At 34.5% G+C, this 27171-nt stretch overlaps 3 protein-coding genes across 4 annotated transcripts in view; 1 reads left to right on the plus strand and 2 right to left on the minus strand.

The window, feature by feature from the left end:
* The window catches only part of LOC143185907 (protein phosphatase 1L), a 66037-nt gene that overhangs the window by 36771 nt on the left and 2095 nt on the right, over positions 1-27171 (plus strand). Inside the window, exons 1-3 of one of the 2 annotated variants that reach the window (XM_076389227.1) lie at positions 24926-25067; positions 25854-26099; positions 26257-26439. In XM_076389227.1, coding sequence (XP_076245342.1) covers positions 25032-25067; positions 25854-26099; positions 26257-26439 — 465 coding nt within the window. In that variant the 5' untranslated portion in view covers positions 24926-25031. Of the gene's footprint in view, positions 1-24925; positions 25068-25853; positions 26100-26256; positions 26440-27171 lie in introns of those variants that run through there. The other variant, XM_076389226.1, reaches the window with a different exon arrangement.
* On the minus strand, positions 6113-8605 carry C12.1 (spliceosome-associated protein CWC15). The gene is made up of 3 exons (XM_076389154.1): positions 8367-8605; positions 7913-8219; positions 6113-7815 (listed from the first exon to the last, which is right to left on the minus strand). Exons 1-3 carry the CDS (start codon positions 8495-8497, stop codon positions 7573-7575), a joined length of 681 nt encoding a protein of 226 aa, XP_076245269.1. The 5' UTR covers positions 8498-8605; the 3' UTR covers positions 6113-7572.
* Ziz (dedicator of cytokinesis protein Ziz) lies at positions 12321-23891 on the minus strand. The gene is made up of 29 exons (XM_076390050.1): positions 23163-23891; positions 22045-22161; positions 21588-21766; positions 21384-21453; positions 20539-20979; positions 19951-20445; positions 19709-19875; positions 19486-19647; positions 19342-19421; positions 19011-19264; positions 18682-18923; positions 18497-18596; positions 18040-18411; positions 17770-17967; positions 17559-17705; positions 17265-17451; positions 17159-17188; positions 16312-16490; positions 16029-16234; positions 15537-15944; positions 15165-15465; positions 14935-15094; positions 14695-14855; positions 14272-14601; positions 14061-14211; positions 13608-13870; positions 13168-13525; positions 12800-13091; positions 12321-12730 (listed from the first exon to the last, which is right to left on the minus strand). Exons 1-29 carry the CDS (start codon positions 23259-23261, stop codon positions 12496-12498), a joined length of 6384 nt encoding a protein of 2127 aa, XP_076246165.1. The 5' UTR covers positions 23262-23891; the 3' UTR covers positions 12321-12495.

The raw sequence follows: 27171 nt of genomic DNA on the forward strand, positions 1-27171 counted from the left end.
CGGGAGAGGTGGTTGCTGAAATTTGGATGGGAGTTTTGAATTTGGGGAAATGGGACTTCATGAGTGGCTTCATGGGTGGTCAATTTGGTTTGCTTTGAGCTTTAGTGGGTTCTCAGGGGTTTGGGGATTTGATTAGACAGGGGTTAGGGGGGACAGCGGTTTTGGTTATGAGGATGTCTTGGGATTGGAGTGGGGTTTAGTGGGTGTTTCGTGAGCTGGTTTTGGATTCGAGTGATTTTTGCAAATGAGGTGGAGTTTAAGGTGTAGATACCTATAAATGCTAGAGGTTTCAAATTGATTTAGAGGAGTATACTTAAGGAGGTAATTTTGGAGCAGGATATGAGTGAGGATTTTAGAGTGAATTTAGTGGATGTTTTAAGAACCTACTCTAATTCAGACTCTAATTCAAGTCCATTTGCTTTCTGTATGATTTAATACTCTAGCTTCGGTGTTCAGATAAGGTACCACAAATTTCAATAGTTCTATATCTCTATAAAACTGAATCAGCATCTGCCTTATTCATGGGATGTCCCAGGAGTACATTAAGCAGCCAAGAATTTTCCCAGATTTTCCTCGTACACATTCCACAAAGGTCACTTTCCTCCCGTACAAACTTCGACCACTAAACTGTACTCAAACTCCACCACAGCCCACCAAATCCTCCAACGAAACCTCCTGAAACCGCTGCAGCTAACTTACCCCACTGCCAGCCATTAGAATCGCTTCAGGCAACATCGACAACACCTACAACAGTATTAATTTGTCGACGATATCTCCCTCGCCGATCATCCCGTCTCTATCTACCTTTGTTACCTCGCTGCAAAGTTACCTATTAAGTAACAGTGCAAAGCGTGCTCGTTCGCCTGGTTACATGTAACACGTTGAACAAGAAAAGGGGAAAGTGTCTATTCGCCTGTGCGATCGCTGTGCCAATGGCATCGGGATAATCTTTGTTCCGACCAGTGGAAACTGCTAGCAGGGGAACGTGGATTGCCGCGGTAGATGGTCGTGATAAAGAGAGCCGCGAAAATGAAGGATAGCCCGTGCAAAGTGAAAAGGTATGCCCACGATTAGATTGTCGAGGGAGCGTGCGCGACGGGTTGCGTTACAACGGCTGTTGCGCGCCTAACAAGGCAGCCGCGGAATGTTGCATGCAACTGCACATGTTTGCAAGGTTCCGGAGAGGTTCGCGGACGTGTGTTACAATGTAACTATTACGTAACAGACGGCACTCCGAGTGTGTGTCACTTAGACGTGATGCGCAGTGGTCCGAAACGGCTGTCCGACCGTGAAAAATTATATTTTACCTTGAAAGTGTGTAAATCGTGGAGAACAAGTTGGTTGAGTAATGATTGAAACGCTCTTTGAGTATTTTTCTTCGTGAATTTGACATATTTAAAGCAGAAACTGAATTATTTCTTTAAGAAATATGAAGATTCTGATAATGTACTAGAAGCGTTTCGATTCTTAATTTTGTATTGTAGATGTATCATTTTTTATGCTGTGTATTTTGAAAATTTATTATTGAAAACAAGTGGCTGCTTTTTGATGTTAATAGTGGAATTCTTGTAGCCATTTCGAAACACTGTGCAACGACAGGGCTCAAGATTCAATTTGCACCGCGCACGTCTTCCAATCGACGCGCAGCGATTGCAAATTTCGATGGCTTTCACTGGAATCTACTTTGCAACCTATTTATAGGCGCGAATGCTGAAAATGCAACATGATTGCAGAGAAGCATGGACGAAGTAATTCTTCAGAGTTCTGGGAAGCACTTTTCCTTCTGAAGTTCGCGGAATCATTTACCTTTTTGCTCTCGATGTCTCATTCGTGATTGATTCTCCGTGGGTGAAATTAAATTAAATTGAATCATGGATAACTCGTCACGCAAATTGGTAGAGTAGAATGTAACTACATCTTGTATAGTTGTGATTATACTTCATTCCACTTTGGTATTCAAATATTTTGTATTGAATTTTATGGTTTTATTGTTTAGAAAATCATAAAGAATTGTCTTCGTATGAGGCTCCATGTCAGAAGGGTCCCTCGAATTATTTTGGGCTCCCAAATGGTAGTGACCTCTCCCAGTGACACATTTCCCTTGTTGTTCCTTTATTATTCATGCAATAAGAACGCAGACACGGGAGAAGAAGAAAATCCGACTGGAACCAGTTCGTTTAGCGACACCCGGCGACGTTTAACACGCTAAAAGGACGAATCTCTTGCTTTCACCGCGGCAAATAAATTTCATCAGTTCTCCCAGGCCAGGCTCGCAACTTTCGGAAGTGTAACGGCCGCTTGAAAAAGGAAAGAACATAAAAATTCCAGAGGACCATGCAAATGAATTCACTTACGAGGATGCTATCGAATATTTGTCATTTTGTTTTCCACTTGGCCGATATCGCTTGAAGGTAGGATCTCTGTAGACGACTCTCCACCCACGTGCAGATAAAAATAGAAAGTATAATTAATGCAAAAAATTTTATCTGCAAAAAACTCCACTGATTTTTCTTCAGCTTCTTCTTATGGTACTGTCTTAAACTATGTGGTGAAGTTAAATGAAGTAAAAAAGAGGGATATCTGTAAACCGACTGATGACTAAAGGATGACTAAAGGAGTTAATATATATCATTAACTAAGGGAGAATTGTATAAGTTTTCCTTTAATTTTTAATTTAATGCAATATTTTACCACTCTGTACATTTTCTGGCTAAAAGGTATCTGGCACTCTAACGCAAAATCATCACTAGTAACAAAGCCTACGATTAATCATACGTATCCCTTGAAGTAGTACAATCTATCAAATGTGCAATGTGTCTATTTCAAACCAGAAAAATACTTTTTGGCTAATTGTCCAATATAAAGCAGCACCCATAAACATAAAATACAAGACACTTTTTAAATTTCAATTTCTTTTCCTGCTTCTCAAAGATGAGCAAATATAATAACAAAACTATAACCCAGTCCTATTCATAACGTCTCAAGCAAATACCCTCCACAGGGATAAACAAGGGTCTCTTGATAACACATGGACAATAGAAAGAGATTTAATAAGATCAGCGATCTAGAGCAAAATGTTTCCAGGATCACTGAATTTTCGACAGAATTTTCGAAGGCATTTGCACGTCCCTGGGTCATAGAGATAGGACCGCCCCTGCCGAAGAAGTAGGCGGCGTTCACCAGCCCTGATCGTTGGTATTACTCGGCTCTCTAACGTGGTACCTGGGATCAGGGTTAGCGTTGAAACACCGTGCGATGGCGGCCGACCGAACCAAGGAATTCACTTCAACTTTTTCAACCCCCCTTTGGATCGTTATCTTCTCGACGTGCTGACCAGTCACACGCAATTCCCTGCGATAACTGTACGCAACCGAACACTGTTTTCCTCGGTGAAAACTGTCCACCGTTTCCGGCCTGGAGATAGGAATGCAGGGCTACCGTGAGCAATGTCGTCCATCAGTCCATCGTCCATCGCTCACGACTAGACACTCGCCTGTTTTTCGAAAGAAAATGTGAATCCTAACGCAGGTAGTTTCCTGTTACTTCGTTTTGTTGTTGTCAGGAAGGGACTTGTTGATAAAGGGGATGGAAGGGCAGACAAACATATTTCCTGACGAAATTGCGAGTTAATGAAAGTTATCTTTTAATAACATTCAATGAAAGAATAGTGGCATAGTTCATTAGCTACTATATAAATCATACAAAATATAGAAATTATAGATCAATTCTTTATTAAAAATAGGTAGCAATTTTCTATAACTAGGATTCTAAAATTAAATTAAAACACCTATACTCGATTTCCAATTAGCTAAACTAAATAGTATGCTATATTTAATAGCAATCACCTTATCAACATTATTTCTATATATCCTACGGTTTCATAACATATGTTTCACATTAAAAATCCAAGTTTTCGTTAATTGAACAAATGACCATTTAATCTACTGAATTATTTTCTGAATTTTCAATGTTCAAAAAATGAAATCTTGAGTCTTCATAGAAATACGAGAAAAGGGGGAAAAAAATAAGTCGCGTGTCGTATTTATGCGCAACCGGTCATAAACGTAGAAGGGGTCGGGGTGGGCAGACGACGGTGAAAGCGAATCTGAGTCGGTGGTATCATTAATCTGCCAATAAAGCCAGCGCAAGGCTTATAATATCCAGTTTGTTGTAAGAAATATTTGTTTACTCGACACAATTTCCTTCAGCAGCGTCCGTTAGCCGTAAAACGACGGAGAAAAAGTCCGCATCGCGTCACCGTTTCGGTCATCTCTAGATCTGCAGCAGACGTCGCGCGACAATTTCGTGCAGGCCTTTTTACATAGATTTTCTCGTTCATGAATAATGGACGAGCGGATAGAAATTGGTGAGATATTTTTAAACGTGATTTCAAGGCATTTTACTTGTTTACTTCGACATCGTCCTTTCAAATTTGTCTGGACAACCTGCTGGGGTCTCACTTTGCGCTGCTCTGAGGTGGTAATTATCATTCTTTTGTTATGAAGCATTTATTCGATACAGTAAGCTTCAGTGTAAACTTCTTTTATAGTTTTCACTGGCAACTAAAGTGTTAGGACATATAGGGTTGAAGAACTGATTGCGAGAGCTCCTGAATGATGATGTCATTTTGGCAAATGTTCATTTATTAATAACTTGTTCATGGAACACTTTATTCTTAGAGTTTCTATCTATTGAAAATGATTGAACTCGACTTGTTAAATGATTACTTCCCAAAAATAGTAAATCTAGTGTTGTCTTATCATTCGTTTCTTAGAGTCTCATTACCTCTGATTGAGTTATAAGTCTGAACATATGTATAATTCAAGACATTATCAGCAGACTCACAAAAGGATCATAAACTTGTCAACAGAACACAATTAAATACTAAAACTAGTCTCCAATCCTGAACTGATAAACTATTCAACTTCATCGCGAAAGCCTACAAAGTGATATGCTTCAACACTTCATCTGAGTCAATACATCAATGTTCATCTTCTTATTATAAGCTCAACTTCACCTCCAACATATCTCAGAACCACTCTCTCATTTCCTCTCAGCCTCACACGACTTATCAAGACATAGATCGACATTGCAATCATATTACCTACACGTTGTAAGCTCTTCTTTAATGCACCACGAGATTACATCGAATAAAGACTATGTAAGAAACGATCGTTAACGACCCCTAATGCAAACGTTCCCCTGGCGAGGTGGCAGAAGGCCCCTGCACTCGTGGCCATGTTCACGGTCTCAATTCCAGGCGATAATCCTGAAGATTCCATTACAGATGCATACCAGCTCACCCAATAAAACGTTCGTAGCTTACAGCCCTGGCTCGTCATTCTGCACGTCCGTGGATGGAACTCCGGAGAAATGCAAGAGATGCTACAGTTCACTCCATCTCTCCCTCTCTATCCCTCTCGTCCTCTCTGTCCCGCTCTTCCCTCACCCCCTCTCTCTCTCTGTCGGTCCCCGCACGATCTCTGTCTCGACTGACCAACAGCAACGGAATAAACAAAGCAAATAGAGGAATATAGGAGGTAAATAAAAAATGTGGCAGCAGCGAGAGAGAGGTGAGTGCAAGAGAGGAATGGACGATTGGAGGGGGATGGGGAGGTAAGAGGAAAAAGAGAGTTAAAGGGAAAGAAGAGGGAGAGGGAGAGGAATGGAGAGTGCCCTCAGGGCGAATTCCCGTCGAGCATCGGCCGCTGCAGAATCCAGAGGTGCGTTCACCGGGGAAATCCCTCCCTCAGAGATTATCCGCTCAAAGAAAATTCAACGACTCCGCGGCTCTTTGCCTCGACGTCGAACTCCTCGTCCATCGATTCCATTTACTAACACGTCCATGGTCTATTCCCCCTCTTTTTTTGGTTGTTTAGGAAATCACCTGACGAAAAGGTGGGACTGCGACGGTGAAAGCGGAGCGTAAGTGGAGTCGGTTTTAATTTGGAGATTTGGGGAGCCGAATTAGAGCACGGACTGTCTATGCTTACCCTCTAGTTGTTGTGAGTTTTAGACACTGTGTGGTGGAGGGAGGTAAAGGAGCAAGCTTCACACAGTTGACTTGTAATAAGGCTTAAGAGGAGTCTTAAAAAATAAGAGAGCACTAATATAAACGCTGCGTAAATTTAATCTTAGTTTTATTCTATAAATAATGAGACTTTCCAGCTCTTACATAGTACAAGAAAATCAGACGTTCAGAGTATAGAGAGAGAGAGTCTTTTCCTTTTCTTTGGGACAAAGAAGCTCCAAAATTAGGCAAACAATTCTCTTCATACTATGTCTGTAACTATAAACCTACAATTCTTCAAATACACAAGCCTCAGCTCAGAACAGAAACCCAAATATTCACAAAACCTGACTCATGTCACATCCTCATACAACTACAGATCCACGTACGCTCACGCATTGATAATACAGACGCAAGTACTACAATCAATCAAAGCCTCACGAGGATCGAGCTAGATCCCCAATTACAATGGCACTCGGATGGATCTTCCATCCTGTGTTCTAAGCAATTCGAAGGAGAGGAGCCAGGCGGGATTAGCGATGCTAGATGACGAATTCAGCGGCGCGCAAAGTACCGATCGGTCGTACCGTAACGTACGACATATCTCTTCCTAGAAATCATCTCGAGGCGATCTACCGGTGAACGGTCGTCTCTCTTTCTCTGTTCCTCTGGTTGGCCGAGTCGGGCCGGCCCCTTGTGTCCCTGTTGCGTTAGTTGGCCAGGTCGGTGCCAGGGAGTCTACCAGCGTTAACCAGCTGCGCGTCGCACCGGTAGACTGCCTGCTGCCTCCGGCTGCTCTGGGGACCCTGGGACCGGTTATACTTGACCCAGCGGTTTACACGCGCTTGCCGCCGCCAGCACCACCACCGCCGAGGCCGGATCGCACCGCTACCGAAACACGTACCTACATTGCCTGGACAAACTCTAGCACGCTCGCCTCTCTTTCCCTCTCTCCCTTTTCCTCCTTTAAGCACGCACACGCACACACACGCGCGAGGAACGATCTCCGCCAGACCGATACACGCCACCAATCCACCTCGTTCTCTATCTCTCAGCGTCTCTCTTTCTCACTGCCTCGTCCTACACTTTCCTCCTCTCGCTCGGGATTTTTAAGCTTATTTTTACATACGGTTCACTTAACGACTTTGTAGAGTTATTAGAATGACCCTCCTCGGAGGGAGAACACGCGAACAATGTACGAGCAGGCTTGGGAAGAGGAGCCTTGATCGATTGGTGTGTTTTAATTATGCTTGCAGTAAGGCGCGGGTTCTGTGACGACTTTTATGTAGGTTTAGATTTGGATATCTTGTTTTAGTCTGCTCAAGCGAGTGTATTTGGTGGAGGTGATTAGAAAATATGTTTATGAAATGGTGTGAATTTTGTGAGTGAAATTAATTGTAAGATGCGAGACGATAAACCTTGGTTCTGAAATAGATTTTAGGTTTGTAAGAGCGAGCTTTTAGGTCTACTCGATTTTGAACTTCTCGCGTGAAACTTATGTAATTGATATGATCAAATTAGCTTTGAACTATGTACAAACATATATTCCTTATAATAGATTTTTACTTAACATATTTTTCCATAAATTTACGGTGAAATTCACTTCTTAACGAATCGTTTATGAACACATCGTGCTTCTTTTTGGGTTCTGAACGAGCGCAATTCTTGAAGACGACGTCATCGTCCCAGCGTCGTCTAACTTTCATGTCTGTTCGTCCACTTTGCGAGGAGTAATTCAGTAAAGGGTTGCCAGAAAGAATGTTTTCCATTCTTATTCTTTCTTCTTCCTGCCGCTTCTCCATTTCCTGTGAAATAAAATAAATATATAATGAGCGTAACTAAATATTTTAGCATTGTACAAACTTTTCTTTCAGGTAAAGAAGACAAAATAAAAATTCTCACCTTCTTAGCTTGTTCCGCAGCCCTCTCTTTCTTAATACGTTGCAGTTCAGCTAGAAGTGCAGCAGTGTCATCTTCATCACTCTCAGAATCTGAATCATCTTCATCTAAAGGATCATCTGCATCTAAGCTTGCTGTTGGGACTTGATCTATCTTCTGTCTTTTAGCACTGGTTGCAGAAGTTTCTCGTGCTGGTTCTATCATACGTCGATTAGAACTTTTGTCCTTTTCCCTTTCACGTTCACGTTCTTCCAATTCCTTACGAAAGTCTCGGTTTCGCAGTTCCTCGATCGTACTTTGCCCATGTTCTCTAAACAGAAAATACGTCAATATAAATAGGAGTAGACAAGGTTATGTTCGACTTCTTATTAAATGCATAAAAAAGATACCACATATAAGAAAAGGGTTATGAAAAAGGGTATATCTCTTAAAAATAGCACTAAATACATTCTAATACCTGTATTTTAGTTTCGTATGAGATGGTAAATCTCTACTACTGTATTGTTTTGATATCGCACTCAAATCCTTTTCACCGCGTCCTTGTCCTCCTCGAGCAGGCTCAAATGTAGGTCTCGCAGCTGTAGTCATCTTTCTTTCGAGATTATTAAATTGTACACAAACAAAACTTTATTTATTTTCCTTTTTGTCAGCACGTTTCACAGCGTTTTCAAAACACAGCTGATCGTTCAGCAACTATCACCTTTTCTGCGTCATATACGTACGCATGTCATACATACCTTGTCCGATAGAAGTCGCTGTTGTAAGTTATCGATTTATCATTCGATTGTTGCAACAATTCGAGAATCGCAAGCAAAATTGAAATCAGTCTTGTTCGAAATCGTGTTGAGTGAGGACGTGATTTAGTTAGTTCATATTTCGTGAATTACAGTTCTATACAATTCTCTTCTTCTTTCTAAGCGCGAGTGATTTCCAATTTTCAAATTTCCGTATTTTTAGTTTCTTTATTTGTTATAATTTGCAGATTCTACCTTTGAAAAATCGCTTACCTCCTCAAGCAATAGTTTCGTGCGCGAACTCGAAAAACGAAATTACAGTAAGATTCGTTTGTTAATAAGACTTTTAAAGTTATTTGTCGTTTTATTATCGTGATCACAATAGAATAATAAATACAGTGGGCGATACATCAGTAACCAGAGTAACAGTGAAATAAGCAAGAACATTCTGTGAGTATATTAAATTGTTATCCCATTACAATTTATTTATATTTAACACTTCGACGGCCATTCAAGTCACATCGTTATATAGAATTCATAATTTATTTGCACAATCAATATAAAATTTTATAATTCAATATGGTATTCAAGAGAGTACATACCATTTAAGTTATTCATTTTACTCAAATTATACATTATACAATGTAACGTATAATAATTCACTATTCAACGCTATTCAAAATTTTATGAGCAGGTTTATTTGATATACAATTAACAAGGACTTACTAAAGTAACTTCTAACATAACTGCCAACTAAAAAAGTCATGTGTCTTTACAGAATGTAGGCATATTTAATTAATATAAGGAATAAAAATTAAATTCACAAAGCAGCTTTTACATTTCTAGTATTGCATCTGAGACTAATTTGATAATTGTTAAAATAAGAATTACACACATGTACCTAATCGCAAGACTTATTTTCGTGTTAAATTCGTTCGTTTCTATCATTGAATTTAAACACATATTACACTTTTCTCTCACACACATACATAATCGTTATTTTTTCTCTTGATTATAAAAGTTTATAGTAAATGTAAACTGTTAAAGTAATATGTTTTGTGCGATGCAATATTTACCACAGTTGGACTTATTTTTATCGCTAATTGTTTTGCTTTTAATTCTAACATATTATTGGACAGCATTTTAACTTTCATTCATTAAAGTTTGTAACTAAAGAGGCACCATATTTGAAGTTACATTTTTTTTTTAATTCTCACAAGTAGTAATATGAAATCGAGAAATTTCACTGCTTATGAATGTAGAAACATTATAAAATGAAGCTCTAATTGTTATCAAATATGGTTTTTACAAATTTCGAAAATATATTTGCCTAATAGAATTTTTTAACAAAAAATTAAGACGATAATTATTGCCGCGTACATGTTTAGAGAGCTTTTTAAAGGAGCTGAGCAATAGAGTTAAATAATTATGTAGATGCAATTATCCAATTGCAATGTAAGATGTAAACCTAGCATAAATTTTTTCTAACTAGCCTAAACTTTTTATCTGTGAAGAACCAAATGTGTACTATAGCTATGAAGCATAATTATTTTTTAATATTCATTTAGAAACAATTCATAATTTTAGAAGCATCACTTTTTCTATTTCTAATTATATAACTTATTACATTAATTGCATTTGTCGAGAGAAATAATAACATATATTTCCAAATATTCAGACATGTATCTATGCAATGTCCATTTACATTATAATTAGTTACAAAATGCAGTCTGAATAAGAGAAATAATATGCTATGGCACGCAAGTTTTATCCGTTTTTTCTTCAGACGTTATTTATTATATTAGTTTAAAGTTTATCCATTTTGTAACTAAACGACACTAGTGTACAAGCCTACTATTTTTTCAATTTACATATTATAATATACGTATAGTCTTTACTCAGCCTTTTCTTTGTAGCGTTATGACAGTAAACTGCTATACATTCATTTTGCAAGTCAAATAAAATTTTAAGAATAACACAATTAACTGCAAAGGTACTTGACACATTGTTTTATAGGTAAACTTCAGAAGTCTTACATTATGTCACTATTTTATACCTATATTCTTCCTTCAAGTTAATTAAAATTGATTAGATTCACTTGTCATAATGCACGAAATCATTTACCATGTTACTAAAATTTATTCCAAGAATTTTTTTGCCATTTATATATGCATTATTTATACAGTTTATAGTAAACTGTATATTTCACTCTCAAATATTACATAAGCAACTTTGTACTAGAAAAATTGCAAATATATAAAGCACATAATACAATTTGCAAATATACGTATTCAATAAGACATTCTTGAAGACAAATTCTAAGATCAAGCAATACATATGCTCAAAGATAAATAACAACATTTCGTTAGTTGAACATAATATTCTATACATACTAATTACAATTATACATTTTACTATACATAATAACACATTAAATTTGCAGTTTTCTGCATGAAAACCTACAACACATGTAATATTTATTTTATACAAATAGTTACTGGCAAAATATTTTGATAAATTAACTAGAAAATAGACCTCCTATAAAGTAATGAATTTTTTCTATCTTTTTATAATTGATATCCTGCATACAATAAATGCATTGAAATTAAAAATTCTGAAAGATTCAACATTTGTAATTCTACGTTTCACGGATATCATAAAAGTTTCAATATGTGTGTATTTACATACATGAAGTGATAAAAAGAATTGTAGAGTGCAAATACAATCTTGTGCTCTACTTGAAATGTATCACAACAAAATTATATAAAGAAGACAAGCACACAATATAAAACAAAAGTAATTTGCCAACAAAATTCATTGTGGAATATATCTGTATCTTTAAGTACATAATACAATTTTCCGATATAATTAAATAAAATAAGAAAACTCAACAAATACTATAATTTCATGTTAATATAAATATAAATGTTCTATAATACATAAATTTCTACTTTCTTTTCAACAAAATTTCTTAATCTTTCTTATAAAATAAAATAAATGTGAGCATTTTATAACTTGATAAAATGTTAAGATTTGAAATAGTTCCATAAATATAAAATTGCTAGCTACATCTTCTTTACATAATGCATATGCATAGAATAAATTATACAAATATGTACAAATTAAGTTTTACATAGTTAACATATTCTAATATACAAACCATTAAATTATTACAAAATATGTACGCATATATAAATGCCCCTTTAGGTGCTTGACACCAAAATATACTACATTCAACTAGATTTAAATGTATGTATATGTATATATATAGTATTCTTAATACGTACAAATTGCATATAATTGTAGACAGTTACAAATCTTCCTGTTAGGAAAAATGTAAAATTTTTCATAGAAATAAAATATCTAAATATCAAGTTTACATTTACCCTTCTGTTTGTATAAATTTGTAATAAACAAGAGTATATATACGTACATCAAATACGAAAATATGGCAGTGATCGGAATATTAAGAACCTTTGCAATTAGACCATAGCATAATACTTTTATACTTTTAATCAGTATACTTTTATACTAATTGAAAAAGTAGAAAAAGCTATACACATACTGTTCATGAAATATGTTTCTAAATCATTCGAGTCTATTCTACCCAATAAAGCAAAATGAATGTTCTTTAAATGTTTTACATCAAATAACAAAAATGCCTCCAAAAAATTAATAGTAAATGGTAGCATACAAAGTTTTAATTAATCTATGTTTACTAATAGAAATGCTTTTATGCGTATCAAATTAATAATGGATTAATACATAATCCAATTTCATTCACTTACACAAGAAACTGTATTAGAGACAAAGATAGTTCGCTTGTTGAAGACTTGCATTCTAATCGACCTCTTAGGCTGTACTTGTATGATTACTAGCACCACTGATAGCACTAAATAAAGCAGCACTATTACGTTTAAAATTCCCAACCTGGTCGTCTGGCCAAATTGGTTCTCCAAGCAATGATGATAGATTCTGACAAAGTTTCTGATAATTCTCGCGTAACACTTCTTGATATTCATGTTGATCGGACGTAATTAACTTACTATTTATTTGAAGTGCCGTGTAACATATCTTAACAAATTCTCTGTAAATGAAATATGTTTCAAGTGTAAGCATATGCAAACATAAGCTTTTAAAAACTGATATAACATACCTAAAGACATCTTTTAGTTCTTCGACCTTATCATCTGGATATTGCGGTGATAATGCAGGATCTAAGAATGCAGAAGCATAAGCAAGTGGTCCAGCATTTACGGTCACACATATACTCCCTTGCAATCTTAATTGTAATTTTTTCACATCCGTTGGTCCTATCAAAGCCACGTCTTCTAATTCCTGCACGCGTTGCCGCATTTCATCCAAAGCAACTTCAATTGGACTCAACTCCATTATTCGTCTCTCAGTTACTAAAATACGCTTTTTGATGTATGGAAAAGAGTATTGTGCTGAAATATTTTTAAAAAATTGTTGTTACTCAAATATATTTAGAACAAATAGAAATTAGGTGTTAAAGTAACATACTTGTAACAATTGTTCTGCGTTTCCATTGATCTTCTGGATTACCTCTTGCTTTTCCTTCTTTTGTAAATGGAGTTTCAAACATAAAGCACGACACATTGTGATTCTGCTCAAATTCTGTTTGCCGAGTTTCTAGCTCAAACTTTTCGAAGTAAGGTGTTACATGTGTAACTTGAATATACGCTATTTTTGGATCTAACTCAGTCACGTCGATAGGTACAGAATCCATTATCATTTTCACGTTTTCGGAACCGAATTTATCAGAATATAAACGGTGCAAGCGTTCTGAGATTTCTGATAAAGATGTAACCTTTGGTTCCTTGTAAATGTATTCTTGGCCATTCTCCTCCTCAAAATAAGCCTAAAAAAGTAAATCATTCATATTGATATGAACATTATAAATTACATTATAAATTATATTATTATCTTCTTATAACCCATACCGAGCCGAAAAATGCGACTCTGTAGAATCTTCCAAGGAGTCTCTTTCCAGACTTTGTAACTTCAACAATCTTATTACAAGCTTGTGCCAAATTCGTATAACAATTTGCTAAAGCTTCGTAATTTCGTTTCTCTTCGTACATAGGAACTATTAATCGATACAAATGTCCAAGAAGTTCAAATCGTTCTGCTTTCTCTAACATATCAGCGCAAACTTCCAATTGTTCGAGAAGTAGGTACTCGTTGTAATGAATATCTTGCACACCTAAAAGAATACGACTAAATATGGAACTTGACTTCTAACAATGGAAAAGGAGAGGTGAAACAATTCAGGCATTCTATGTACTAATACAAGTAATTGATTTTTAACGACGTGTCGTACAATTTTTCGTGCAAAAATAAAAAAATTTGTAACTAGAAAATTAGTAAATAATACAAACATGTGCAAAACATACAAATCTCACCAGCATCGAGTTTAAGGCTGCACTCGTCCCTAGAAATATTTTCAGAGATTTTGTCAAAGGCTTCTGCACCCCATGTGTGAACTTTTCTTAGTTTTAAATATTCAGCCATTAATGCAGCGATATGTAATTGACAACAAGCAGCCTAAGAGGGAAATATTATAGTACAAAAATATTATATTTGAGAAAAATGTTAAATACGTACCTCTGAAAAATTGCCATCTCTTGCGTGATTTCTAGCCATAGTTTCTAACCATGTGTGTCTCAGTTCTGGTGTACTAGCATAAGAATTAGCCAGACTATGTTGTAAATCCACCAACATTTCAGGATCGTTATTGTGTTCCCTCATTTGAGTGGTGGCCATTAAGACAGTTCGAATTCTTTTATTGAGATCTTTAACTTCGACTGGAAAACCAGTACCTTTCATCACTTTATCAGATGAAGCGTAACTATTTATTAGTGAGAGCGATTCTTGGAATCTTGAATTATTCAGTCCAATAACGTTTCCAAGCATTTGGGAAACAGATATTATCACCTGTTTGTAAATAAATAATATGTATGAAATATCTAAAATATTATTAAAAGTATTTTAACATAAACAAGAAAATTAGGTTTCGATCATATTTACCTGCAGATGAACTCTAGTCAATCCTTTTCTACTAGTGAATTCAAAATTACTTCTCATAAGAAGATAAAGTAAAGCACACGACTCCTGTCTAATGGAACTTAATTTACTATTACAACAACGTAACAATTCATAACATAAGCGTCCACATAAGACTGCATTTCCTGTAAGATTAAAAGTGTCTAATTAGGTTTAGTAACATTTTTTTAATAATTATAGTGTATATATTACCAAATTTTATACCTTGGAAAAGTATTATAGAGTAATTGTTTAAAAAAGCTCTAAAACTGGCAAAAACGTGACGTAATAGAGTTTCTGACTGGCCTACTTGGAGGAATGATAAGTATATAGAAAATACTTTTTGCATTATAGGATTATCACCATCTGCTGCTAAAAGTATGTCCTATAAAAACAGTTTACTCATTAGTTATGAATAATTAAACTCTTAAAAATTTTAGCACGCTAGTTAATACCTTAAAGTGAATGCAAAACAACCCTAAACAATCTAGCGCAATAAGACCAACTTCTGTTGCCATGTTCGCTTCCAACAAAACTTGATGCACTTTTCCACTATCACTTTCTACAAGATTTTCTCTTGTCGTACTATTTTGAGGCTGTAAAGTACCAGTGGCAGGATTTTCATTAGAAAAGTCTGGGGGTGCCATTCTGGCTGGCAGCGTCATCGCCTTCACTGTCCGAGGCTTTCCACAGCTGCTCACCGTATTCGTAGCTATTTGTCTTTTTCCAATATATTTAAAATGATGGAGACTCATTCTAAAAAGATATTAATATGTAATTTATACTGTAGAAATAAATTTTGGGATGTTATGTCTCTAGTAGCTTACTCTATCACAGTGAAAAAGTTTAAGATTTCACAATCGCTGCACTGTTGCCACCATGCAATGACCTGGTGATCGCCCAAATATTTTATAACAAACAAAAAACAAAGTAGGATGTCTCTAACTTCCGATGACTGCAATTTGTCGCATCTTGGTGATGACTGTGTAACGCTTAAGGAACGTGAATGTCTTTTCCTTTCGCCAGTTCCATTTTCAATAGGTTCTCGAATAATTGTAGTTTCTTGAGATATATTGGACTGAGAGGCGCCAGACATAGTTGACGTGTCTGATTCTATACTGGTACAAGAGTATCCATTAACCAAACCTTGGCCTGCTATGGCAGCAAAATATGTAGAATCTCGTAGATGCATAGACGCTCTCATGGGGGATTGCGTCTCCAAATGTAGTGTGAGCCTACACATATTATTTTATGTAACTTCTTCTATTTCCTTATTTAGTTTTAAAACAAATTTAATAGTAAATGCATTTCAAATTTACCTGTGAATTGATTTTGGAGTTCCAGTTGCTACAGTGCTAGTAGTATCTTTACCTGCTAAGAATGAACTACTAGTTGATATTCTGTTAGTACCATTTTGCTTAGTTTCTGCTTTATTACTGTCGTGCACAGACTGCAATCGATGTAAATTTTCCAATACTATACCTAACCATGGTATATAAACAGATGCTATTCTACTTAATTGACCCTGTGATAACAATTTCACGCAATTAAAAATTTTTTCTTTTGAATAGAGTCTAATGTATTAAATTAAATTTAATTTACCTTATTCTGATATCTATCATCGAGTTCATGCTTCGCCATTAAATCTCTCAATGTAGCGATTGCTACTTTTCGAATTTGTACGATTTCGTTTAGAGACGTTTTAACTTCTTGCATTAAGAGCCCAACCAAGAAGTGATGTTTGCAGAAATCTTCTGATAAACAATATTCGTTTATTAAATCTGTAATGAATACTTTAAATTAATAAATACGTTTTTATTATAATGATTTATGGCATACATGGTATAAGAATAGAAAGATGTGCACATACAAGGGCCACCTAAAACCATTAAAAATCGAACAAAATTAAAATAATTGAAACAAAATTATTTAGTGGAATGCCATCGATTGCTGACTATGCTTTATGCGTGTAATTTCTAAATTCAGTAAATTATTCGCTGACTGAAATTGATTAATTAGTACGAATTCATAACAATATAATTGTTGCGCTAATTATGCTTAAGAATTGATAAAATATTTCTAAATTCGTGCAGTTTCTCTCTGTGTAAAAATATTTTTAAATGGTGAACATGAATGAATGAAAGTGTTTTAAAGAAAACATGATGTATAACAGAATATGTGCGTGTATTCTATGTATTACGTGTACTTTATATTGCATAAGAATATAAAACTTCGTAACTTTTAAAACCTTCGCCATTTTCCATATATTTGAATAATATAATAAACCAGGCTTGCATAGCAAGAAATAAAAATACCATAGAAGTATTTTCTAAAATCTACTGATTGATAGTGAATTAATGTTACAAAAATTGTGTGCAACTCCCACTCACTATGGCTACGGTAACAAACCACAATAAAGACGGGAGTGTATGAACGTCACTTAACATACCATCACATTCTGGATCACTGTCTGTATCTTCTAAATAAAGCATAAAACGATTACATTATAAGGTTGAAGGTATCGAGTATTGTAACAGTACTAAGAGTAATTTTACCTCGGGAAGTGATTCGTGACTGCATCATTGGCAAATTGAAAGACACATAGTGCTCGTGTGAACAAATTATTTGCAAGAATGTGAACTTGAAATCGTGCAGTGCACGCGGATCTCCAGGAGAAAAATTGTCCATGTATGAATTGATAAGACGAAAAACAAATCCACGATCCATGAACGTAAGACATCGCTATTTAAAAATACATATAAAAGTTAAGTCAAATCAATTTTTACACATTATTATCTAGTGTATTATTACTATTATATTTTAAAATATGCAGTGATGCATTTACTTACCTTCAAAAATTGTGCAAGACTTTTGTTTAATTCGTGAGTTTCAATGGGCATCTCTTTATACTTCGTCATGAGATAAGGCATAATAACTTCCACTAGACTTCTAATTTTTTCATGGTATTCCTTTGAAAACCTTTCATTCCTATGCATCTATTAGACACAGTATTTGAGTCAAATCTTTCTGTTTAATGTATAATACTGCTATGAATCTCACCTTTATTCTTCCTGTTGATAACAAATGTTGTGCCATACTCTTGATCATTATTTCAAAGAAAAAGCTAGAGTGGTGCATAAACTTATTTACTACTAGGAAATCAGTGTTACTCGGTTGCAATAACGTGGGAAGATGTTTCCCCAATTGTTCATGGACTGTCACACTGCCATTTCCTTGAGAAGGTGATGCAAAAACAAACTGTCAAAGGAATTAATGTAATATAATACTCGCCTGTGAAGTTAAATAGTTACAACAGTTAGTAACATTTACCTTAATGTAAGCTTGCAGCGTTTCCTTTCTACCAGCTTCGTGTACCATATTTATAAAGTGTATTAAAACTCTTATAATGAATAATCCAACTTCTTCACTTATGGAACAAGTTAATAGCGCAAACAATTGATTTAGTATAGTAGGAAGAAACGTGATGACCGTAACTAGTTGCACAGCATGCGCAGCTTTCAATATCTTGCACGTTTCGGAATCCGCAGGTACTGCTGCCAATTTCGTATCCAGGATTCGTTCCATATGAGCAAATAAGTTATGCAAATGTACATCACGTGTAAATACAGTCGAAATTAATTGAAATGCCACTGTAAATACTGGCCGTTGAGAATCGATCCATATAATTTCTGGTCCCGCATTCTAACACAACATAATTGACAAAATATTTAGTCCAACGTTACGCTTAACTAAATAGCAAAATATAAATTTTTAATCTTATTTTTACCCCTTTTCCAAGTCCTAATGGTTGAATAGAAAGATACCCTGAAGGTAAATGAGTTGCCACAGGTAGAGCCTGCACATTCATATCCATATCCACGTTTAATCTATAAAAAATATGTGTACGCTCTTTTATAACCATAGATAATATTAATTTATAGAAACTGTGGTTCTTTAAGGGACATGCCGTACCTTCCTTTATGCAAAAGAGGGGACCAGGCATAACCAACACAATTTTCAACTCCATTTTCTTTTTTCTTATTCATATCACAACTTATATGGTAGAAAGAAAAGAGTAAATGGTGCTTGGAATGAAGCTTCGTCGGTAGTCGTATTTTAATCTCTTCGTACCATGAAGGAACTGCATTGTGATGTAAAACTGCACAAGATGTTCGTACACATAAAAGTGGGGAACCAGGTTTTCCATATATACACTGTTTAAAAGATATACAGAGAATAATGATTAACAATTTAAGAATTTTTGGAAATATGTAGAAGCAATAAATATACAATATACGTACTCTCAAAGGCATAGCATTTTCACTATCGTCATCTCGTAATTCAACAATACACGCTATGTTTCTAGCTCTAGTGAATATTTTTTGAGCATCAAAACATAGAGTTTGTGGATACACATAAAGATGATTAATGTATGTTGTGTAAGGATGAACATCTTTTTCTGACGTACTTTCAAACTCTGCAATTTCAAGAGTAGGTTCAGATGTCGGTGGTACTGGAAATGGTTTTAAAGCTGCTAAGGACGTAGACAGTGTATCTAAAAAGTAAAACGTAATTAATCATTTTATTATTCATTGCTCCGATCGATACAAAAAATATTAATTAGATACATACTGTCAGGTAGATCTGTAATTGACTCAATTTTTATTTTCAACCAACCAGGTATCACAGTCAATTTACTAAGTTTCTCAGGTCTGAAAAAAATAATAGTAAGCATTTACATCTCTAGAAATTAGCATACACACTTGTAATACATACTTCCTATACTCTGAAAGAAGTTTTAGTAGCTCATCATCCTTTATCTTATTTCCTTCTTGCCTATATATTGCTGGAAATTCTGACGATGTATCTAATTCATTACTATAGAGTCTAAACAACGGTCTAGCAGCCCAAGCAAAAGGCATTCTATAATTTCCCAGTCTGAAAAATATTAAAATATGTATAAAAATGATTTTTAAAATGTGTTCACGTATAAATTTACCTTTGGCAGCATGCTCTAACTTGTTTGTGCACTTTTAAACCTAATCGTGGATCTTTTGTAGCTCTTAAATATGGTTCAGATGTTTGACATATATTCCCTTGCAATATTTTATCTATTCTCACAACCAAGAATATATCAGGATGAGGATTACTAATACTAAAGATAGCCTAAAAAATATAAATCATTGTTAATACACTAATATCAAAACTATCATCAAAAACTCATGTAAAAATAAGACAAACCTGTTTTGGATACTTGATCCAGTCTAGAGGAATATTTTTTAAGTCATCTGGCAATGTTATATTTTCATTAGATTCTGTCATGATACCGACAGGACTTAATTCTTTCACCATTCCTTGAACAACTTCGTGATTAATATCGAAGTGGAAATTTTCTGTAAGTTTTCTACCGTTTCTTGCATCGTAAAGACTTAATGTTGTTTGATATGGCTCCACCTGACACAATGATTCTTTCTCATCTATTGGTGCTTGTAATCTAAATTTCAGGCTTTCACACCTTACAAAAATTCTTTGCCCAAATTGCTCTTTATATGGATCAATATTATGTTCATTAGAATTGCCTGGCTGTTGCTTGCTGTGTGGAATATGAGGATAAATGCTAAATAAACATTTACGGTGTTCACGTCTAGCTAATGCTATACTAGTATCAGTTTCTCTGGAATATTTTATCAGCTGAGGATTCATACTTTGCTCCAAGCCTTTCAGTGTTCCATAAACCTATAAATAGTATCATACATCGTTCATATTAATTATATTAATTAGGTTCGTTAGTAGTTGGATAAAGGGCTGATTTATCCTTATTGTTAATACCTGCATAGGTTGAGGAGAAGGAGGGGGCGTATTACACGCTCGTTCTAACGAAGCAGCACGTTTTTCTTCTTGTTGTTTATAGTGTTGTAATACTGAACTTAATTTTAATAACCAATCCTGCATGTCTGCCTCATTATCTGCTGCGAAAGTATACGATTTATGAGTCCCGCTCATTCTTAACTCGAAACAATACCGTCCGCGTTTCGGATTCCTGACAACTTCAGTGCAAAAATCCATCACTATTGTTAATTTAGCTTCTCCTTTTTTCTCATCCTTAAAAAGTTCAAGTATGTACGTTCCATCAACTTCCTGTCTAAGGTGGCAAAATCGTCTTTTGAATGACTTGGAGCCAATATTTGCAAACATACGATCGCTGCTACCAATTTCTGGTCCTTTCATCAAATAGCCTTCTTTTGTTATCCCATTACTCTTCGTTAATTCCTAATGAAATTAAGTAAGCTACTTAATTTTATTACATTTTTCCGCATTTGTTTTTATGTATTTCATAAGAATGCATGTCGTAAATAAGGGAAAATGTAAATAATAGCTAAAAAATAACAGATTTACTGAATCATAGATAATAAAAAATAGCATAGAAATAATTTTTAAAAAAAATGCTAACATTACTGCAATAGATATTACACTGTTTTTGTAAATAGCAACTGCAAAAAGGCAGAATATGCAAAATTGACATACTTCTTAATGTAAATTACTTTTATCAATATCAATACATTTGGTATTTTAATCTTCCTTATCTAATCATGCAGCCTGATAAACAACACAGTAATAAAGAATGAACTTAGCAGAATATTCATAACATTTACATTAAAAGCAAAATATTTTACCTCATCAACTTGGTCTACTTCTGTATCAATTTCATATACTTCATCTTTCAGATCATCTGCTTTTGCTATTCTAAAAAATAAGGAAATACAAATAAATCATATTTTGCTGTGTACTGCATACAAAAATTTGCAACAGATCTTTTACAAGATTTAAGTAATTTTAATTAAGTTAATATTGTTATAAATCAAACAGGAAAAACATACTTAGGTAATTCAAGATAAGTTCCACTGTATGCTGAATATTTATAATGTATAAGGTTCCAGTTAGATGTGTAACTTCTTAAACATTCTTTTGTCAGAAGGTTCTCTCCTCCTTCCTCACTATCTGAAACTTGTGGAACTGTAGGTACCAAAGTACGATACCTTCTAGGTAATACCACTTGCTGCATTAGAAGAAAATACTGTATTAAAGCACTACTACTACTTTATAAAATAATTGTACATGTAATTAAATTATTACTGTCACATATTTAACAATACAATCATATATGTTACTAAATTAATAGCCATTACAATTTCTAAAAAAAAAAGCTAGCACATAAATTCTACTACATTGTATAATTATGTACATCCTGTGTGTGAACCCATATAATAATTTATCTATTCACACAACGGATGCAAGTTCTCCTAATTAGATAACAAACACTGAATTGAAACTCACTGAAACATCATCCTGAGGATAAAGTAGGAGCTCCCTTTGAGGATCATTTTGTAATAAAGTTTTATTCTTTAATACAAAACTTTCAAAGTCTATAGGCTCTACCAAATGTGGTTTATTCTGAAAATAAATACAAGTTTATGAAATAAGCACAATTCATGTGGCAAATAATAATGGAGTAAGAAAAATATTGCATGCATAATAATAGAGTTTTATTATACAATAGAAATTACTTAAAATTTTCGAAAACACTTTACAATTATGAGTATGACTTTTTTTAATCTTTATAAAGTGATTAATTAAATATATTGAAAACACTGAAAAGATAAGTGACTATCATTTCAATAAATTAATTCACATGATAAGTAATTTTCAGTTTCAAAAGAGAAATAATTATCAACACTGTTTATTTCTCAAAAAACAAAAATTTTATTTGACTGATTTTTATCAAAAACAAAAATAAATACATATTAATTGATAGCATTTATATATAAGTTTATTCATTGAATACAAATAACCCTTTGAGTTTCATACATGTATTAGCTTTCATTTATTACAAAGAGTAACTGTATTATTAATTAAGTAATTGACCCATAACACACAGAGAGCTCGTGCTAGTGTGTACTCTACATTCTATTACACAGTGCCAATAAATGGGCCAAACAATTTCTCTCAGAAGCGACGCAAGGCACCCTTGATCCAAAGAAACGATAAATGAATGATAAGTCAAGGTACAACAAGATACCATAAATGGGCACATTCCAATGCGAATATAATTATCCTTGAGGCAAAATTGTACGCACCTTATTGCCAAGGAAAATAACAGTAGTAATAAAACGAAAACACGACAAACAGAGATTAATCAGGCTATGCTTTATTTGCTTACAGCTCATTATATACATATTTTAAAGAACTCTGCATATATAGTTGACAGTAGTTGTCATGAATAATGAATTAACGATCCAAAGAACGCTCCGATAAGAACGTCGAGCTCTCAGAGGGAACCGGTCTCGGTCGGTGTCAATCATTATCGCATACTTTTTGCCCAAGCCTCGGCCGAAAAGTTGCCGGATGTACTCGCGCGGCGGAAAGTGTCGAACCGAGGATGTCAGTGGGCCTACCTGTACAGTGCTCTCGCGCACTACCTGGGACACGGTCTCTCGTAATTGGGCAGCCATGCCCGGCTTGCCCAGGCCCCGAGTGAACTTCCTTTCGCTCATCTTTCACGATGACACGTCGATCTCATCACCGTACGCCGAAGAGGACGATCACAAACACCACGCGTACTCATTACACTCGATCACGGGGACCGCTCGTTATTGCCGCGGCCATATTTACGCGGCTTCTAAACTCACGTCGTAGCAACGCGTGACAGCTCTCCCTCTATGCACTTCGCGGAGCGTAATGCAATCGCCACGATTATATCCGGTGTGCGCATTTAGATGTTGAAGGGAATTTGCATTTCAAACGAGGAGCCTTTTGCGACGTTTTTCCATACTTCGATTCGGAATTTTGTAGCTTGAAGTCGAAGGGAAGGATGCTACTGGTGTGTTGAGCGCGTTGGGTGAAGGAGATTTGAGGAGGAGTATCAAATTTTGGGGTTTTGCTATTTTTATATGATTAGAGCTCATTTGTTTATTGAGCCTTTTGAATTTTAGACTGTCTTCGTAGGTTTCGAATGTCTTATCTTTGTGTTTTTTGTTTTGTTTCTATAACATAGCCAAGGCACTGTATTTCGGTTGATTTTGGTACAGTGGTCTTTGACCTTGATTACTGACTTTTTGACGTTCTCGGTCTTGGTCTTCTATTCTAAAGAATGAATCTTGTAGTAAATGATGATACATGTTATCTTATTTTCCTGAAAATGAAATAGTATGTGTTATACCATCGTTGTAAATGAGCGATATCTCAAAATTTAGAGACACGAATATCAAATGTTCCGACAGAGGGTTCGCTTCTGCATGAGTTTAATTATAAGGTCCGCGATTAGGAATGTTATTAGGTCCATGGCCCGTGGTTCCCTGGGACTTCCTATGGAACCATTTAAACGGTCCTCTACCCTTACCATTAGTCAATTAGAATTAGTCCATTAGTCAATTAGAATCAAGGAGTCTTACGATTACTTATGTTTACAGCTCAAATGGTACTGGCGTGATAATTCAATCAGTATCTCAATATATTTAGAAATTTTAAGGATTTCTTTAATCATTTTAATTGAGTAATCATTCCAGGTCCTAGTACAACAATTTGGAAATGATTTCATGAATTCTTGGAGTTTCATATTTTTTATTCATTCTTCTATAATAAAATAACTGATACATCATAATTAATCGTTATAATAAAGTAGCAAAAATCGTGTAACTTTATTCGTTAAAAGCTCACTCGCCACTAACGAGGGGCTTATGAACTATTATAGACCGTAAGATACAAGTTTTAAAGGTTCATTGACCTTTAAGGAGTCTGCAGTTTCATTGAAATTTCAAACTTTTTTCGCGAAAAATTTATGCACATATGTAACCTACAAGTTTGTTACTGATCCATACATGAACCACTTAAAGGTTAATGGCTCCGATGACTTAAGCCTATCCTATCAGAAGTGAAATTAAGAAGGGAACGAACAGTCATTTCAAGAAGTGAAACAAATCCAAACGATAGAGATTACTTAAATTCTACATAATGCCGCCAATAATTCGCATGCATAGGATTACGGCGTGAGCATAAGCATCGACCTGCAGCAACGTTTGTAATTTGGTGTCGTCTGCCGTAGATGCCAGGGCAGTGTAAAATATTAACACTCTTTCAAATGTAATTTTCCGAAACCGTTTCGAACGAACGACCGCACAAATTTTCATCGAATTATTGATGCAATTCTCGCGAGTATTTTGTGCTCGATCACGTCCACAGTCCCACAAATAATCCGAAAATTTTTGCTTACGCTTGGAGTTGCTGCGAAACTGGCTTGATTCAAAGTGTTTTTTTTACGGTATATTATGGATGACGAGCTTGAAGACAGGATCTTATATCAGGTGATACAGGAAATAATTAAACGTAACGTTCCTTTATTTCACCTTGAATTCGCTTCAAATTGCAAATACTTGTACGTTTGATGTGATTCCCACGTCGCGTAGTTCGTATTCAAAAATAGTCTCGGTTAGCTGGTCCCTTATTTTTACAACGCACACTTTAATCAATGATTTAACACGTTTACTGGCAAACAATTTTCTTCAATCTTTCATGTCTCTTCATTTATGCAAATATATACTGCTAAAAACGAAAATACTGCATAATTCAATAATAGACTTACCATTTTATATAAACTCCTAATTACGTTAATATTACTTAAAAGTTGAGGAATGTTAAGGTTTATTTTTATAAACATTTAAAAAAAAACACTGCATGCCTGAAGTGTCAGTCACTGATAATTGTGGTAGCAACGAATGGTTTAAGTAAATTAAAATATTTGTTTTAGTCACTCCAATGATAAACAGTGAGATTTCATACTTATTGTTAGACTGTAGATTTTTATGCAAATTTGTATGTTCATAAACACAATGAAATGAAATGAAATAATCCTGAATGAAAATTTGTTTCATTTTCCAATTACTATAACTTGCACTCTATTTTTTATATTCTGAATATTTTTGCATATTATGTGCAACCTATAATTTTTTGTGCACTTAAAATTCCCACAAATGCATGAATATTTATAGTCTAAGTGTTACATAGTTATACAACTGATGTCATATGAATACGCACAAGCTTATCACAAAGTAAATTAGTGGTAATTAACCATATTTATAATTGTGCAATAGACATACGTGTCACACATGAAGCTAGTATCAAAGTTTGCGGTGGGTATTCCCACTGGATTAAATGCTGGGATAAATACACCTTTGGGTTATTTTTGGAGAATTATGAGGGCTTATGCATTAAAGCCAGAGGTATTAATTTGCGGAGCAGTTTTGGCAATAATTCTGTTCTATATACAAGCTGTTGATGTATGGAGCCGATCTTTATTAGGAAGAATTCAGTATACCCTTGGTCGTACTACATCAAAGGTATTCAATTTACAGTTAGTTGGATAATGATATATTATTTAAATAGAAACTTTTATTACAAGTGAACTTAATGTTATGCATAATTTTGTACATAATAAAATAATATGGTTAGTGTAGTTACATAATTATATATATTTAATAGGTATAAAAATTACAGTTTTTAGTTAATGATCCTGTAAACAATGGTGTAAAACTCAGCTGGGAATTAAAACAAGGAAACATTGCTGCTTATGCTGTCCAAGGGCACAGAGCTCGTATGGAAGATCGCTTTGTTGTGAATGAAGATATGAATAACACAGGTGTATCTTTATTTGCAGTATTTGATGGACATGGTGGAGAAGTAAGTTGAATAACTTAAATAGTTACTGAAATATTAACTACTTCTTTATAAAACAATTGAAAAAATTAAGTTGTCAGTGTTAAACATTTCATGCTACAAATTCTGTATTGTATTTTTATGATCTTACATGGTCATTGTCTTCCAAAATTGCAGATTTGAAAAGCAGGATTAAGGTAATATAAGTACTTCTTATAATGGCACAGTTATATAAAAATAATAATATAATAGTGAATAATGAATCTAAATAATTACAAAATATAAAAATAGATTTTAGTCAGGTTTTAAAATGTATTGCATAGACATAAATTAAAATGTTTGAATTATTTACCTAGACTATACATATGTATATATAGTTTAATTTGAAACAGTTACATAGTTCATGTGAGGAATTATACCAAGTGCTATTGTAATTGCATTTATTACCATACCAAATATTTATAAAAACAAGGTAGTGCATGCAGAAGTTTAGACAGATAAAAATATATTCTTGTTCATAAGTTTAGTATAAAATAGTAAAAATATAGTATAAAAGGAGATATCAATGTATAATAATAAACAAATGATATAATTTAAACATTAATCACAAAGTTTTAGCACTAAAATATCTTGGCTAAAGAGAGAACATTGATATCTTTGTGAGATTTGTAGCAATACATAAATTATAGTTAAATCACTCATCAATTGAGGCACATGACCTTAAGTAACAGTATATTGATTACATTATTATTATTA

This window comes from Calliopsis andreniformis, chromosome 12 (genome assembly GCF_051401765.1).
Source record: "Calliopsis andreniformis isolate RMS-2024a chromosome 12, iyCalAndr_principal, whole genome shotgun sequence".
In the NCBI taxonomy this organism is placed as follows: Eukaryota; Metazoa; Arthropoda; class Insecta; order Hymenoptera; family Andrenidae; genus Calliopsis; species Calliopsis andreniformis.

Excerpts from the sequence above, each read along its gene's own strand:
- C12.1 (XM_076389154.1), bottom strand. The coding sequence starts at position 8,497 with ATGACTACAGCTGCGAGACCTACATTTGAGCCTGCTCGAGGAGGACAA. Across the intron at positions 8,220-8,366 it reads CATACGAAACTAAAATACAG|AGAACATGGGCAAAGTACGA; the intron begins GTATTAGAATGT and ends TTTTCTGTTTAG. Across the intron at positions 7,816-7,912 it reads CTGCGGAACAAGCTAAGAAG|GAAATGGAGAAGCGGCAGGA; the intron begins GTGAGAATTTTT and ends TTTATTTCACAG.
- Ziz (XM_076390050.1), bottom strand. The coding sequence starts at position 23,261 with ATGAGCGAAAGGAAGTTCACTCGGGGCCTGGGCAAGCCGGGCATGGCT. Across the intron at positions 19,422-19,485 it reads CTTCTTTCAGAGTATAGGAA|ACCTGAGAAACTTAGTAAAT; the intron begins GTATGTATTACA and ends TATTTTTTTCAG. Across the intron at positions 17,968-18,039 it reads CGCTGCAAGCTTACATTAAG|TTTGTTTTTGCATCACCTTC; the intron begins GTAAATGTTACT and ends TTCCTTTGACAG.